The sequence below is a fragment of the Pezoporus occidentalis genome, unplaced genomic scaffold (genome assembly GCF_034315485.1).
Source record: "Pezoporus occidentalis ecotype Australia unplaced genomic scaffold, CSIRO_AGI_Poc_V1 ctg5, whole genome shotgun sequence".
Lineage (NCBI taxonomy): Eukaryota > Metazoa > Chordata > Aves > Psittaciformes > Psittacidae > Pezoporus > Pezoporus occidentalis.
In genome coordinates, this window is record NW_026915835.1 from 1,459,307 (window position 1) to 1,475,569 (window position 16,263).

Sequence of the window (16,263 nt, forward strand, 5' to 3'; positions counted from 1 at the left end):
GGAGATCACCCACACCTCAATGGTGTGAAAACATTCTGGCTTCTGTTTCTAATTCTCATGCTGAGCTTAATTCAAAGGCTGCCCCACTGTGCTTAGTATAGGTAGTGGTTTTGAGATACTTTTAAGATCCTGAATTAAGAAAGTGCCATTTAATTTATAGAAGGCAAACAATATTATGAATTTGTTACAAAAATGGCCTAATTTTTATATGCTTCCTGATTGAAAAAAGATTCTTTGTTCTTTAGCTACTTATCAATTCTGCAGCTGCTTTTTTGGAGGAAAGGGAAGAAATCTGATTTTGTATGTCCTCTTTGTCTCATTGAACTACACAATGTACCGTTCCAGCTTTTAGTATTCTACTGTATATCCCTCTGTAGTCAGTTTTTCCTCTCATCTTTTTCCCCTTTCTTTTTTTAAAGATATGACTGGTACCAAACAGAATCTCAAGTAATTGTGACTATAATGGTCAAGAATGCACAGAAGGACGATGTCAGCGTGCACTTCTCAGAAAAAGAGGTGATTTATATTGGTTATTAATCTGCATCCCTAGATTCCCTGGCCTGTAGTAATTAAACCAGCAAACATCTGCTGCAGTAGCATCAAGAGAGTGGTACAGGTGGTCTTCTGTCTTGAGGCTTTTTTATGTGCAGCTATGCTGTGTATGTGCGTATGCCCAGTCAAGTGAACCAGGATCTGTTGCCACAGCACTGCCTGTAGGATTTACATGCAGGCGGTACTGTGGTGTGCATGGTGCAAAGGGAATATCTGGTTTTCAGCTGCCCCTGTCTTTGCAGGGATGGGGAAGAAGTGATCTGGACTTGAAATGTTTGAATATTCATGCATCTGGAGTAGGAATGGACAGGGACTAGGTATTCTAAAAATACATGTGAATGACAAATATCTTGGTTTAGGACAGTTACAGAAAAAGTGGATGTTGGTGGGTTTTCTTGCTTTTGGCATCACTAAAATTGTTAATGGCAACAAAGTACATATTTCAGGGAAGTGCGGTAAGTAACCTCTGTTGTAATACCATATGTGGTACCAGTGACATTTATATTTAATTTGGCTGAGAATGTGGAAGAGTTAGGTTCTTATTCTCAGGTAAGTTGATAACTTCATGAACTACCAAAGTACTTGAATGTTACCATCTGCTTTAGATTGTTAAAATTGCATGAGCACTTGCCATGTAGTTTGCATATATTAGAAGGGAAGTTGCAAATTATTTTAATCACAGAAAGGTTTGGTTTGGAAGGGACCTTAAAGCTCACCTAGTTCCACCCGCCCTGCCATGTGCAAGGACACTTTCCAGTACACCAGGTTGCTCAAAGCTCTCTCCAGCCTGGTGTGAACACTTCCAGGGATGGTGCAGCCACAGCTTTTCTGGGCAACTGCTGTTAACGTGTTGGTTCTTCTTTTGCCATGTAATTCTTTTCCCCAAAAATGCAGATCAAGCTGACAAGATAATAGGCTTTTTGAGTACTTGCTGGTTAAAAATCGAAATCCCCTGTTCATTTTCTAGTATACTTTAGCTAAACGCCTTGTTCAGTAGCATAGTAATGTAATGGCGTTTGTTTGAAGTTCTGATACCTGATGCTTTAAGTGCTCTAGTGAAGGGTCATTAATTTAATCACTTAATCTTGGTGCCAAATGAGTCCTTTACTTGAAAATGGAAAACTGCTCTCAAAGATGACCAGAGATGTGTTTTCAACTGTTAACAGATGAATGCATCAGTGAGACTTCCATCAGGTGAAGACTACAACTTAAAGCTTGTTCTTCTTCATTCTATAGTGCCAGAGCAAAGTATATTTAAAGTGCTTTCAACAAAGGTAAGCTGCTTAAAGTGTAAATTATTTCTTTGACTGTTTCTGACGTTGAAACATTTCTGTTCTGTTGTCTCTCTGCAGCCGTCATAACATCTTGCTTTTCATATAGAAATGCTTTTTTTTTTCTTCAAGGTGCCTTTCAGCCAGTGGGAGTCTTTCCAAGCTTGTGCAAATATCAGAAATAGTAATGTGATAGTGCTTATTGAAGTGCAAATGACAGTTATGTTGAGGATGCTTTTATTTCTTGCTGTAGTAAGAAGAATGTTGTCTTCACCCTTAAAATTCAGGTATTAGGAGAGTATGCACACCTGTCTGCTAAACTTTTAGCATCAAATATTGCCTTGTGAAGCACAGTTATCTTTGTGTGCCTAAAAAATAGAAGTCAGACTTTAAACATTTCAGTGTTGAAATAAATCTTTACCCTTTCTTGCTGGTAAAGTTTATAGCCATATTGTTAACTGTTCCTGGCTTTTCAAGAGTGTGTTCCACACTGTTCCTTGAAATAGCATTTGCTTGGAGACACCTGAAAATTGCTTGGTGTGAGAGAGAATGCTTCTGTCTCAGCGTTTTATTTCTTGTATGCTACAGGTATAGAAGAAATGTGGTCTGGCATAGCATATATGTATATTGTTGGTATAACTCATAGACAGGAATACATTTTGTCCATAGAGCTAAGCCTGAATCTGTGCAGTAGGAATGTGGTTTTGATTCTTTCAGCAGTGGTTCTGCAGAGCTTTTGGAAATTCCTTTGTGCTTTCATGTTCCATGTTACCTATTCTCTTCTCAGAAAGGTACCTATAATAATAGTTTTTGCACCATTTCAGGGAAGAGGGACTTCAAAATGACCTGAGAGGATTGCTGTAGAAAGTTGGTCTTGTTTTTCTGCTCTTCACGCAAAGTAAGCTGGGCAGGTTATGTGATTGAGTCATGTGTGCTTTCATGCTATGGGAGATAAAGCAGGGTATGGAGAAAATCTGCTAGTCCATTAGTGTTTATATAAATTTGAGTGGAATAGGCATGGACCTTGTCAAGAGGAGTAACTGTGAAGTCCTGTTTGCTCTGTATTCCTGTCTAGATTGTGTTACGCTTTTCATTTGTCTTGAAGTTTATCATTGTGTTTATGAAGCATCTGTATGCTACTGAGCGCTTTTAAAATGAACTTGACTTGGGTTTTCTATACTACCATCACCAGCCTGGGTTAATCTCTGTAATAATATCTAGTAGTCCAGAGCCTGGTTTAGACTGAGGTTCCTAAAGTGGTGTCAAAGCTTTAGTTACGTTCAGGTCTGAATTGTAAAGATTTTGCATTTACTTTCAAATGTTGCTATTACTATATAATTGTGAGAGAATATTTTTAAGACGAAGTGGGATAAGAGTGCAGAAAGTGTTCGAAGAGCAGAACTCAGTGCTTCATCATGTTCTTACTTCTGCTGAAAAGAGTAGTACAAGGACATCTGTGAAGGCGTAGGGAAGGAGTACAATTTAAATGATGCTTCGGCTAATTCCGGCTCTGACCAGCAGATGGAGTCTGGCTGAAGAAAAAGAATGAACAGCAGGTTTATGTTAGCTATGCAAAGGCTTCTTCAGAGGCTTAGTATGTTTCACTTTGAAAAACATTAGGCGCTTTAAGGGGATGGTGCAGCTTTAGTGTTTGAATAGTAGAAATTCAGATTTATTTTCCTAAATTTTGTGTATGTATGTTGTTCTTATGAGTGATACGGAAAATGCACAGTTACTACTTGGAATAAGCTTACTATTATCTTATTACTTAGAATTTCCCAAACCCTTTACAGATTATGTTGTACTATTTACATGAAGTCCTTTTGTAAGCACTTGCAAAGAAGGACATATTCTAATTGTCTTCTGAATTATATGAACTTTTTACTACATGCTCCTAAAGGAATTCTGTTTTCGTGGGTTAGGAACAGGTCTATTTCTGTGGATTAATAATTTCAGATCAGAATAACTGCATGTGTTCACACTGTTTTATTCTGTGTTTCTGCTTTGAATGTGTGAGCCCTGTTGCCATTTTGCATCGAGTAGTCTTCAGTGGGCAACAAGGGGTCTGATCTTTCTTTTCCAGTTATATGAGGAAATATATGAAGAAACAGTGGAATGTATGGCGAGGTTATGTGGTGGATACTTCAGGTTTTCCATGAACTTCATAAAACTAACAAATGGATAGAGGGTGAAACAGCAGAACTGGCAGATGGTAGAACAATCCTGCGTGTTTGGTAACTAAGGGAAGCTTGAGAGGGATTTCTCAATACTGCTTGAAATTCAGCATCACATAACAAATGCAGAGGCATAAGGTAAGGATGCAAATTCAGGAGGAGAAAATAGCTGTAATTGTATTTGCAAAATTACAGATTCTAAAATAACTGCAAAGAGCAGACAGAACTTTCAGACTCTGGGATTGGTTCTTTCAGGGAGTGTTAGCAGTGGTGGGAAATGCAGTTGAACCTTAAGAATTGTTTCTTTCCTAGCAGTGAAATAGAAATTATACGTTTCACTAAACTCCTGCTGTGTAGCTTTGATATACAAAGTCTCTGTTTTGAAAAGCACAGAATGAGCAAATGGTGCAGAGGTAGCAGGGATAGGTGTTTGAGGGGTTTCTGTATGAGCAGGAGTAAATTGATGTTCATAAGCTGCAGACAGAACCCTGACTTCAAGCTGTGAGTTTGAAGAGGTAAAACACTTGACACTGGCTCAAGAACAGTGCAATATGTGGGTGAAGTCCAGTTTTGAGAGAAAATCTTCATCTCTTCGTGCATCCTACTGTTGTACATTCTCTAGCTGTCCACAGTTTTACGAATGATACAGTCTACCTTTAATAATGACTGTGTGTATTGCTGCCGTGCTTGAAGCCACTTTAAAAATTTTCTTTTACTTAATTCAGAAGTTTATTTGCTATTTAATAGGTATCACTACTTGCAAATTTGGCCTTGAGTTGATTTTGCAGCTGCACATTGCATTCAGCATTTAAGTGAAGGAAGGTACCTTTCAGTGGTGATGCTTGGTTTCTCACTTCTTTCCAGAAGAGGGAGCCAAAATATAAAGGCTGGACCAAATTTGCTCTGGAAGTTGTGTGCCGGTACCCTGTAGCTCAGTGTGCAAAATATAATATCATTGTGCTTCCTTCATAAAAGGAAAAAGGCATAAACACTTAAAATGAGTGACTAAACATGTTTAAGAAAAAACTAGCTGATTCCACTCTCTCCAGGAAATACGGCAGGAAAGTTGAAATGCACAAAAAGTGTAAGGATTTGTAATATTCTGAAACAGTTCTTTGTGCACAATCAGCCTTGCTTTCTTTTCTCCTCTCTGTTCAGTCTGTTACTGTATTTGGGATTCCAGTGGAATATGCTGCCATGTTCTGTTGGAAAACGGTGTAACGTGAGCAGTTTCTGGGTCTTCTCTTGTGGTCTAGGTGATTCTCATGGTTTTCTTCTCGTTAGACCTGAAGAGGAGAGTGAGGATGAGTATGTGCTTTTAGCACACGTACTTAGGAAACCTGAGCTGCTGCCTTCTCTTTTTCTTCCCTTCTGCTCTTGCACTTACTGACAGACTGGGGACAATTATTATGAGTTTTCAGTTTTTAGTGTTTTGGGCTTTTTTCAAGCAATGACTTGCAGCAATTTAGAGCCATTTGTGAAAGAGTGGTAAAAAGTGGTTTCTTTACCCAGAACTGCCCTTTAATTAGAGATCAGAGTTGTGCTGCTAGCGGGGGAGGTGTTAGAAATTCTCAGCCTCTTTTACAGTTGACATTTGTAACTTTAATAGAGATGTCTGAGAAGCACACAGAGCGGTTTCATGCCAAGAATATAGTAGTGTGCATCAGTGGAATGTTTCTTTCCCTCAAACCAGTGTTTTCCTTGCAAATTCTGAAATATAGTCTGTGCAGCTTACTGGAAAAGCACACCAATCCCTGTTGCTAAATGTAAAGGAAAAGGCAAAGAGTGAAACTGTTTCACATACTCTTGGACTGTCATCAGTGTCTCTATTCAGAGGCAAATGTACACGAATAGATAAACAGAGGAACAGATTTATTTAAACTGAAGTTGGTTCTTACCATTGCAGTCTGAACATTGAAAGATACTTTCTCAGTTTGGGTGTTTTCATTAAATTGCTTGCAAACACTTGAATGCAGACTTCCCTGCTCTCACGTACTTGTTTCCTCTGTGAGGCTTTCATGCAAATTAACATCTCCTATATATATTATCAAGCATTCTGTAAATTTTAAACTGATATTTAAGCTATGAGTTGGGTGCTTCTCTGAAATTTCTTGCATTTCTTAGGCAGGGCTAGTCGGAGCAATTTCCTGGCTAGACCATAAAGAAACCTTCCCAATGACTAGTATTATACTTGGCTCAAAGTAAGTTTGAATGCAGGTGGGTGTGGGGCAGATATAAACTTGTTAATACTCTTAGAACTATATTTTAAATAAGCATATAAGTCACTACATAAAGGAAAACCATGCATAAGGGGTATCTCTGTCTTGAGAGAAGACGGATTTAAGAACTATTGGAATAGCAGTGGTTTACGCTGAGGATGCAGTGACGAAGAACTTTAGGATACCTATATTGCTTAGCTCCTACTCTAAAATTCACAATTTTAACAAGTGGTTGCTATGTAATACCAGTGAGGTGGAAACTTTGACCGTTTTGAAGTCTGTTCTCCATAGCTGACAAGGAAACTGCAATGTGCATGCTAAGTCCCTTCAGTTAAAACATACACACTACAGAATACATTTTTAATTATCATTTATCTATGATAACACTGTAGAGTTAATTTTCATATCTGTACATTTTGTTTAAAGCTAACAGACTAAAGATCTTGGCATTCAGAATATAAGCAATATATAAAAGGTCTTTGAATACCTAGGGTACCAGAACTGTATATGCACATCATCTTAGAAGTAAGTTTGAATAGGTCATACATTTTTAGAAGATAGTGCTTCTTTGTCCTACCCTTGAATTTAGGTAACAAAATACATGATTGCAAAATAACAATTCCAAACACTTAAAGTTTGCAACTAAGACAAGGCAGTGAGTACAGTAAATAAGTAGTTGATTGGAAACCCTGGATTTTTGTTTTTGTGTGATTGGTATAGCAAAACATCAGAATTTAAAAGGTTGGGTTTGATGAATCTTAAAAATAATGGCTGAACTACTGCTTAAGCTTTGCCAGTTCTGATTTCCTTCATCCATCTGATCAGAGCTTGACATAAATTTGCCGGTGGTAAGTGAACTCCCCCTTAGCATGGACTGGAAAATATAAAACACAGAAATTAGGAAAAAGAAATCTTTTAACTTGTCAGTGTACATCAGAATCTTCTTCTAGGGAGGAAGATAGAAATTCTTTCTCTTTTAATGTTTCTCAGTTAAACTGCCAGTATCTGTCCCAGAACGTAACTTCAAGTGAAATCTAGTTCACCAGAGGTTTGGGCTTTTTAACTGTAAGCTACTACCTAGAAAATGAATGTTGGCTAGCTAACGTTGTGTTTATTTGTAGCAAAGGGTGGAAGTATTTCTTAAAACTAGATTAAATGCTTTTTTATGCCAATCACTTTAAAGTCAGGGTTTTTTTTGTCGTTACACTACTGATGAAATAATTTAGAATAGCTTCTGATTGTAACTGGCATCTTTTCTGGTAGCTAGTGCTTGGATTAAGCTGTAAACAGACTTATCTAAATCTCTGATAGGTTTTAAAAAAATTGATCACTTTTATGGTTGGATGGGGCTTTGAGCAACCTGCTCTAGTGGAAGGTGTTCCTGCCCATGGCAGGGGGGTTGGAACTGGATGAGCTTTAAGGTCCCTTCCAACCCAAACCATTCTATGATTCTGTGAAAATTCTGTCAACAGAAACTTGTTTATATCCTTTCACTGTGGATGGGGTTTCTTCTACATGATGAATCCCCCATTTGACCCTCTTCTCAGAGGGGTACGGGTTTCTCTCAAGTTATTATTTTAAACAAGTAGTGCATTAATTACTCCATCAAAATGCCATGTTTCTTTTCCCTTTTGCTTTGCTCACTTTGAACCCCAAATACCAGGAACTTAGAAATTATAACAGAAAGTAGATTGTTTCTGCTTTGGAATTTCTCCTTTATCTGGAGTACTGTGTCCATTTTTGGGCTTCCCAATGAAGGAAGGGCTCTAATGTAGTGGAGGAAATCCTAATGGAGTGCTACTGAGGTAGTCAGGTGCCCACACAGCATGAGCTACAAGGAGATGCTGAGGCATTAGGCTTGTCCTTAAGTGGCATGCAAGCCACTTAATTTGCAATGAAATTTTCCTGTCTTTTATTCTAAAGTTGTCATGAGGCACACAGGCATATGTTTTATGAAATATAAATGTTAAATCAAAGTAGTTGGCAAAGTGTTGATGTATTTCTCTTGCCTGAGTACCGTATTTTTTTCAAAGGAGAGGAAAAAGCTGACAGTACTTGGTGTGTCAAATAGAACACAAGTGTCTGTACTGAGATGGAACTTTTCTGTGTGATAGCTATCAGTGTCTGTTCATTAAAATGCATTTATGGCCGTTTGTGCATGTAATTGGGACTGGCAAAGTTGTTTCTCCTTAGATCAAATAAAGCTCTCAAGTTGACGAAATTTGCGCCTTCACAAGCAGAATTGGAGAGCTTTATATTTTTGGAAGTGTGGTTGTATAATGGTATGAAGCTAATGATTTCCTTAGTTTTGCTGCTGCCTGCCACTTTGCCTAATGAGTAACTTCAGTTGAAGTGGATGGAGTATATGGAGTGGAGGTTGAATCATGTCATAAATACATTCTGTCTCAGTTCTTCAGCCTCTATACTTCTAGCTTGGCAGGGGTGGAATAGTTTATATTTAAGAAATCTGCATCTTAACACTGGCAATTAGTTTGCAGCATTTCCTTTTCCTTGGGGATGTTTGTCATGTAGTACAGTTCCAGAGAGGAAAGTGTAAGAATTAGCAGATTAAAAAAGGAGAGGGAGATCTCTGGAGCACCAAATGTAAGGATCTTCCTTTTTTTCTTCTTCTTATGTGTGGGCAGAGTACTCTGAATACCCAAAGGTCTTTATAAGGGTTCTTTGAGGAGGGTTTTATTCTAAGAAGAAAGTCTGTGTTCAGGAGTAGCTCACATCAGGCATTATATTGCATTAGAGGTCATTCTCGATGTGGATTAAATAGTCTGTATTTAAGGTATTGAAAGATACTGGTGAAAATCCTGAAGTGTAAGAGGACATAGCAAGGGAAGAAACAAACGGAACAGAAATGGAAGAGATATAGTATTGAGCAGCCTCAGTATCAGCTAGTTACTCTCTTCCTGTTTTTAAATGTGGGGATGCACTAATAAGCAGAGTATAAAACCCTAATTTTAAGGCCTCCTCAAATTAATTATGGAACTGAGTTGACAATACAGTTACCTTGGGTTGAGAAGAGTTATATAAGAAGCAGAGGAGAGACAGGTTGTTTTAAATGAATACTCACGTTTCACTTGCAACTAATTAGTGCCTTTGTAAGTAGCTAATTAACTGAAATGTTTCGCTCATGAGATCCAAATCCATTGAAAGAAAAAACCTACTAGTTCTGGCAGCCATGGAACGACTTGTCTTATATGTAGATACACAAGTATTTTTTGCTTCCTTAAGTTAATCGGAGAACATTAGATTTATGAGTGTAGGTGTTCAAAAATGAACTTCAGGGTTGTAGTTTCCACGTTATTAGAAAAGTCCAGTGGAAGTTTTGCTGACTTCTTTTGTTTTACTGGAGGCCACTTACTGGCACAGTTTGAATGCTGCTTGTGCAGAGTTCCAACAGAAACCTCTCTCTGCATCCTTACAGATCATGGTATTGAGCTCTGGAATATTGCCCTTCTTTAGGCACAGGAGGTTGAGCAACTAGATTAATCCAGTATTTTAGTTTTATTTGATTATTTTTGGTCCTGCGACTTTCACTGTTTTAAAAGCTGAGACTCTGATGCTTAATTTGTGACTTGAAAAGTTGCTAAAAACCTTGGGAATCCAGCAGGGAGTGGGAAGTCAAATACAGGTGGGTGCTGGATTTGCAAATTTGTTGAAACTCTCCCTGCCTTGAAGGGTATTTTATGCCGCAAGTCTTAAACTTTCTGTTGTTCTCAGTAGAAGTGGTGGAAAAACAGGTATTTAAATTTGTCTAGGGAAATGATAGCTTCCTCAGGGGAAAATAAAAAAAAAACAGAGCAACCATAATTGAATATTCTGAGTCTTAAAATGCAGCATGACTGCAAACATGGAAGCTTTGAAACTTAAATGAGCTCATGTGCTTAATTTTGTAAGGTATCTCAGGCTGCTTACCAGTGACTGATTTGAAGAGTGGATTAAATGAAGTTCGCATTTCAGATCAACATGATGCTGTGTGAGGAGCTTGCTGCTAGGATCTCCAGGGTTAGCTTGTACAGTGGTGCCTTTGTTCTTGGGTCTGCAGGGATCCCCAGGTTATAGTGGCTTTAGGTAGAACTAACTCGCTTCTGCTGAGCTGTTTACCAGTGAGGAATTGCTGAAGTTTGGCGAGCACTGGTTTTAGTTAATTAGTAGCATTATATGAACTTTGTGACACTTTCCTAAGTGAATATGTCATTTGTAGTGACATTAGACAGCCCTTGTTTCACAGGCATTGTTTTCCAATTTTATAACCCTGTAACCAAAAAGATAAGGTTAATGATGAAAAAACATTTCAGTATGATTGTCTAAAAGGATTATGTGTGGTTGTGACTAGGGCATGACATACTTCATTCTGTTTCTTCTATGATAATTGCAACCATATCCATTTTTAATTGCCAGTTTTGTCAATGAATGCTAGACAGTTCTCCATAGCAGTGTTTGTTCGTTGAACCAAATGAATACAGCTTGTGAATTTCTCAAGTGGGAAGATCTGCACAGTCCCAGGGTGTTTCTCTGGTGTGTGTAGCACACCTCAAAATACAAAATGTTTTTGGTGGATGAAATGTAAATATTATACCTAGATAAAGCTGGATTTTGTAGTCCTTTAAAGTGCCATTTAATTATTAGAGCTGACTGGCAAGAAAGGGATGCTTCAAAGATAATACCTTGGTGCTTGGCAGTGTAGAGACATTGGGACTGATGACTTTTGGGATGCCATAATTTACAAAAAGAATCAAATGAACAGTAAGCAGAAGAAATACGTAGAAATAAATAAAAGGGTAAAAATCTGACATAGGAGCTGTGCAGCCATGTTAAAGCTTAACTGACATGTGGCTTGAAGTCACGTAACTTCATCTTGTAAGGTGGGTAAATAGGCTTCATATTGGAGACTGTTTCTGAAAACAAATGCATTCATTTTCTCGCTGCTACAAGATCCAATTACTTTGAAACTCTTTGGCAGAAGTGTTTGCCATCTGGATTAGTTTGTTCTTCATCTTGTTTTGTAGGTTGAGATAAAAATGAAGAAGCCAGAGGCTGTAAGATGGGAGAAGCTGGAAGGCCAGGGAGATTCTCCTAAGTTAAAGCGATTTACACCAGGTTTGTTCTCTGAAAGTTTAAATATTAAATGGTTTACATATATTAAGATACTTGCAGTTATTAATAATACTTTTTATGTTAAATATTGTTAAAAAACAACTTCATATTTACAATGAAAGGCCTAATAATCTTGTTTTTACTGCCAAGAACTGACAGAGAAGATCTGCAGGGCATTACTAAAACTTTAGTATTAAATTTTGTCATAACTTCCATTAATCTGATGGATTGTTAAGGTTATATGCTTGTTATTAATTCGTTTGGTCTTACCTGTTTGGCTGTCTGTTTTGGTCACTGTTTTGCAGTTCTGTGCGTTGTTATGCCTCTACTGTTGCTTAAATCATAGAATCGTAGAATAGTTTGAGTTGGAAGGGACTTTAAAAATCAAGTTCCAACCCTCGGCCATGCGCAGGGACAGCTTCCACTAGACCAGGTTGCTCAAAGCCCTGTCCAGCCTGGCCTTGGACACTGCCAGAGATGGGGCATTTGCCACTTTTTTGAGCAACCTGTGCTAGTGCCTCACCACCCTCACAATGAAGAACTTCTTCCTGATGTCTAATCTAAACCTCCCCTATGTCAGCTTGAAGCCATTTCCTCATGTAAAAAGTCCCTGTCCAGCTTTCTTGTAGGCCCCCTTCAGTACTGGAAAGCTGATTTAAGGTCTCCGTGGAGCCTTTGAGCTTTTTCCTCTCCAGGCTGAATAAGCCCAGCACTCTCAGCCTGTATTCATAGGAGAGGTGCTCCAGTCTTCTGAGCATCTTTGTGGCCTCCTCTGGACTTGCTTCCATAGGTTCATGTCCAATTAAGTATTACTTGCTCAAGTATTCCATCTCTCTTGGAGTTTTTCAAGGCAGATTAACAGACTGAGAGAGTTTGAATTTCCTGATTTGATAATTTCAGTATTTTTTTTTTAATTTTAGATAAAATTTCCCTGTGGCTCTAGGCTGCTGGTTGGGTTTTGGGGGGGCTTCTTTTCCTTACTGTCTGCCAGTGTCTCCTGCCTTGTTTTGACTTGAGACTTCATCTGTGTTGCTGTTGTCCAGCTTTTTTTTTTTTTTGTCGGATAGCTAAATTATGTAACTGTTCACTTGAAAGGAAACTTCTGCTGAACTAAGGCTGTAGCCTTAGTTTTATTTTTCGCTACTGCAGTGCTTATATCAGTAAGGAGGAATCAATTTGCATGTTCAGATTTATAGTCCATTATCATCTCTGATTCATCAAACATATATGTGTCTGTGTGTTCTCTGCTGCTCTAAGAGTCATGAGAAAATCCTTAGTTAAGTGACACTTCTGTTTTCAGATTCTCAACACTTATATCCATCATCCTCTCACTATACAAGGAACTGGGACAAACTGGTAGTTGAAATCAAAGAGGAGGAGAAAAATGAGAAGTTAGAAGGAGATGCTGCTTTAAATAAACTCTTCCAGCAGATTTATTCAGATGGTACAGATGAAGTGAAACGTGCCATGAACAAATCATTTGTAAGTCTTCATTTTTTGACAAAACATATTAACTTTTGTACACTGACACAATTTACTAAGTTTACATGAATCAGGAAACCTCCAGCTACCAAGAGCTTGGGCCTATAGTGTATGGCAGTGGTTCTTTTGGAGATACTGGTATAACAAGCCTTACTGAAAGCTATGAAGTTGTACACTAACAAATGTGACTCTTCAGGTCCAAGGTTGGGCTTTATCACTGGTCTTTTTGTTTCAGTCAGTGTTGTCAGAGGAAGTACAATTTTTGGCTCAGAGCTTGAAGACTTGCCATGGCTGAAAGGGTCAAATTCCTCTTAATTGTTTGCATCTAGTTCCTTTTATTTGTTGTCCTCATAAGAAAGAACATGACTTGACTCTTCTAAAGCTTGTTGTTAATGAAGTAACATCTCATTGTGTCCAGTACTGTAAAAATACTGTTGGGCTGAAGATTATGGACTGATGGCTTTGACAGCTTTTATTCTATCTTTACACAGAATTCCTGTGTAATTGCTGCTACACAAAGTGTAATTTTTTTATGCTTCTTCGGAATTTGTTCATCTGCTGTAAGAAATGTGGCTTTTATATTGCTAGAATTCCTCTAGCAAACTAAACAAGCTTTCTCTCATATTGCAGATGGAGTCTGGAGGCACAGTTCTGAGCACCAACTGGTCTGATGTTGGTAAAAGAAAGGTAGAAGTAAATCCTCCTGATGACATGGAATGGAAAAAGTTCTAATCCTGTTTTTAATCTTTTACCATCGATGTGTTGCCATAGTCATGTACTGACCACTGTATGGACATAGCATTCTTGGATTTAAAGCACTGAATGTTCCCTTGGAAGTAGGAATTGTCTTTACATTTGGCGTGCTTTAGAAACTCCTTCATCCGCAGATGTTAAAGACATACTCAAGAGTGGAACCCTGTTTTCATCATCTCTGTCTGATTTTTGGAAGTCAAGCCAATCAATCTAAATTTTCTACCACCTTTATCAGCTCTGCTCTTTGGGGATAGGGTGATCTCTAATGACTGGTCAGGATTATTGCCTTACACCTGGTGTTTCTGTTCAATAACTTATTAGATCTTGGCAACTTTGGGTGAAAACACTTTTCAACAACAGTGTTAAAATTGTTTGCTCTTTAACTCTGCTAAATAAAAGTGTAAATACAACTTTTTCTATATGGACGCTGCTTCATTTCATTTTTAGTAATCTTGGGTTTTAATGGGGAAATCACTTAAAGCATATAGGTAAGGATGTGAATACACAGCTTAAAAACCTGGCATGTATAGGAGCAAAATGTGCTTTCAGGGAGGAGGGTGAGATTGCTATTCTTGATGCAGACACAGATTTTCCACTTTTGGAGTCCTTCTACGTGAGTGATAGGTTGAACTGCAGTTGTATGTGATGGGAGAAAGTCAGTTGTGGCTGGAAGTCTCTGTATACAGAAAAGTGGGTCCTTTGCCTTCATGTTCTATTGCAATTGCCTGAAATCAAAGGTTGCAAGAAGTTGCTTTAAGTTGTTATTTCATTGGAAATGCTTTATATTTTAAAGAAGAGCCCATGAGTCCTTAATTTTTTCCATCATTATCAAATTGTAAATAACAGTATTGATAGAAAAAGAACTCAGAATATAAGAAATACTGTGTATGCTTGTACTGCTTGGATATGGGTCAGAAAGGGCCTGCAGATGATCAGAAGTCATCTGGTCTCATGGTCCTGGGTACCGGGCTCTAGGTGACCCTACTTGAGCAGGGGGGTTGGACAGGGTGACTTTCAGAGGTCCCTTCCAACCCCAACCATTCTGTGAGAGATACATAAGCTCACAAGGTTGTGATAAACATGCCTACTCCATATGCTGCTGTCTCTTGGGAATTCAGAGATACCTAAATATTCTAAGATTCTGAAACTACCATGAATTGCAAATATTGGCAGCAGCCTGAAAGCCATTTTGTTCCTTGCTAACTGTTGGATGCTGCTTTAAGTTTACTACTTTTCCTTACGTTCCTAATGATGCAGGTTTTTCCAGATTATTTGTTATTCTGCCTGTTTTCTTGGTATTTGGTATGTTATTTTACTGCAGTGAGAATTGGGTGAGCTTGGTAAAATACAAAGGCTGTTAGGTGTTTTAGTAGGACAAGTGAAGTCTGCAGCTGTTACAGTAATAAATATATGTAAACGATGATTGAGAACTAAGGAGGAGGAAGAAAGGATGTATTCTGTGCTTTCTGAGGAGTAGCAATCTAGGATTTGCAGCAATTCTGACAAAGTGCAGTTGGGTTTTTTTCCTACTGTTGTTGCTATGCATGGGCAGTAGATAGGTCCCAAGAGTTTAAAATCTCACAAATCCTTTTAAATAGAGAGCTTGGGTTTGGGTATTTGCCATAGCTATGAACTTCATCATACTGGACAGCTTCAGACTGTGACCACAGTCTTGACATAACTGCTATTTCTTGATGTGCTCAGATCATGATTATCTTATACAGCAAGCTGGACAGTGATTTTTTCTTGAATAGCTTTTAGTGTCAGAATTGATTCACGTTTTCCAAACCTCAAATTTGATGACCTTCAGAACAGAATATTGTACTGGTCTTTGAAGATAGTGAAAGGACATAGATAGGATTTAGGAAGGGTTTTATGTGTGCCTTACCTCTTGACTCTTACTGAGCAATGTCTGCTTCTTGTAAGAGTTCAAAGGGTATACTTGCAGCATGTTTCAGTGAAGATTTGTTAGCTTCAGTGGGGAATCCCTTACCCTTCAGAGAATTGTGAGTAGCTAGTTGCTTAATATGTACAGCATTTGCCATCCATATGGGATGCTAACATTGAAGGTAACTTTGTGCGGAACAGGGATTTGAACTCCATTCTCCTGGATAAGTGCTTTGCTGCTTTTTATTTATGCTCTGAAAGGCATTCCTTTCCTTCTAATGTAGAAGGAAGAGAAATGTCTGAGCAGTTTGCTTTGTCACAAAATTGGGTTCTTGTCTTCTGGCGAGCCTTGCTTTATAAATGTCATTCAGAGCACTTAACAGTGCTTAGCAAAGACTTGCTATGGGAAAAGCCTAGATAAAAATCTCTTAAATAGAAATGAAAAAGTAATTTGAGAATGTTTTCTGCCAGTCAAGTTTTTCTTACTTAACTGAAGAGAACACAGAAGGGGTTCCTCTGTCTACTTTCACTTACAGAAAGACCATGGGAATATTTGGTCAGATTGACACAACATATTCCTGTATTCAGTGGGTACTGTATCACTGCTTGGGGTTCAATGCACTTAGCTTAAGGCAAGAAGTAGAATAAAATGCATTGCTACTTACGTGCTCTTGAGGCATGTGTAATGCAAATATAATGGTTTAGCTCCAGGCTAAAACTTGTAGCAGTCAAGTGGTAGACCTCCCTGTCCATCTCAATTCTGTAGCCCAAGTTCACAGGTCTAAATGTAATTCCAGCATGTTTCTTAGCAGGGAC

At 38.3% G+C, this 16,263-nt stretch overlaps 1 protein-coding gene across 1 annotated transcript in view; it reads left to right on the top strand.

Annotated features, from left to right (window-relative positions):
* The window catches only part of SUGT1 (SGT1 homolog, MIS12 kinetochore complex assembly cochaperone), a 28,097-nt gene extending 14,127 nt beyond the window's left edge, over positions 1 to 13,970 (top strand). Inside the window, exons 9-13 of the mRNA XM_062636855.1 lie at positions 420 to 516; positions 1,719 to 1,826; positions 11,238 to 11,328; positions 12,626 to 12,807; positions 13,438 to 13,970. Coding sequence (XP_062492839.1) covers positions 420 to 516; positions 1,719 to 1,826; positions 11,238 to 11,328; positions 12,626 to 12,807; positions 13,438 to 13,539 — 580 coding nt within the window. The 3' untranslated portion in view covers positions 13,540 to 13,970. The remainder of the gene's footprint in view (positions 1 to 419; positions 517 to 1,718; positions 1,827 to 11,237; positions 11,329 to 12,625; positions 12,808 to 13,437) is intronic.
* Positions 13,971 to 16,263: the final 2,293 nt, after the last annotated feature.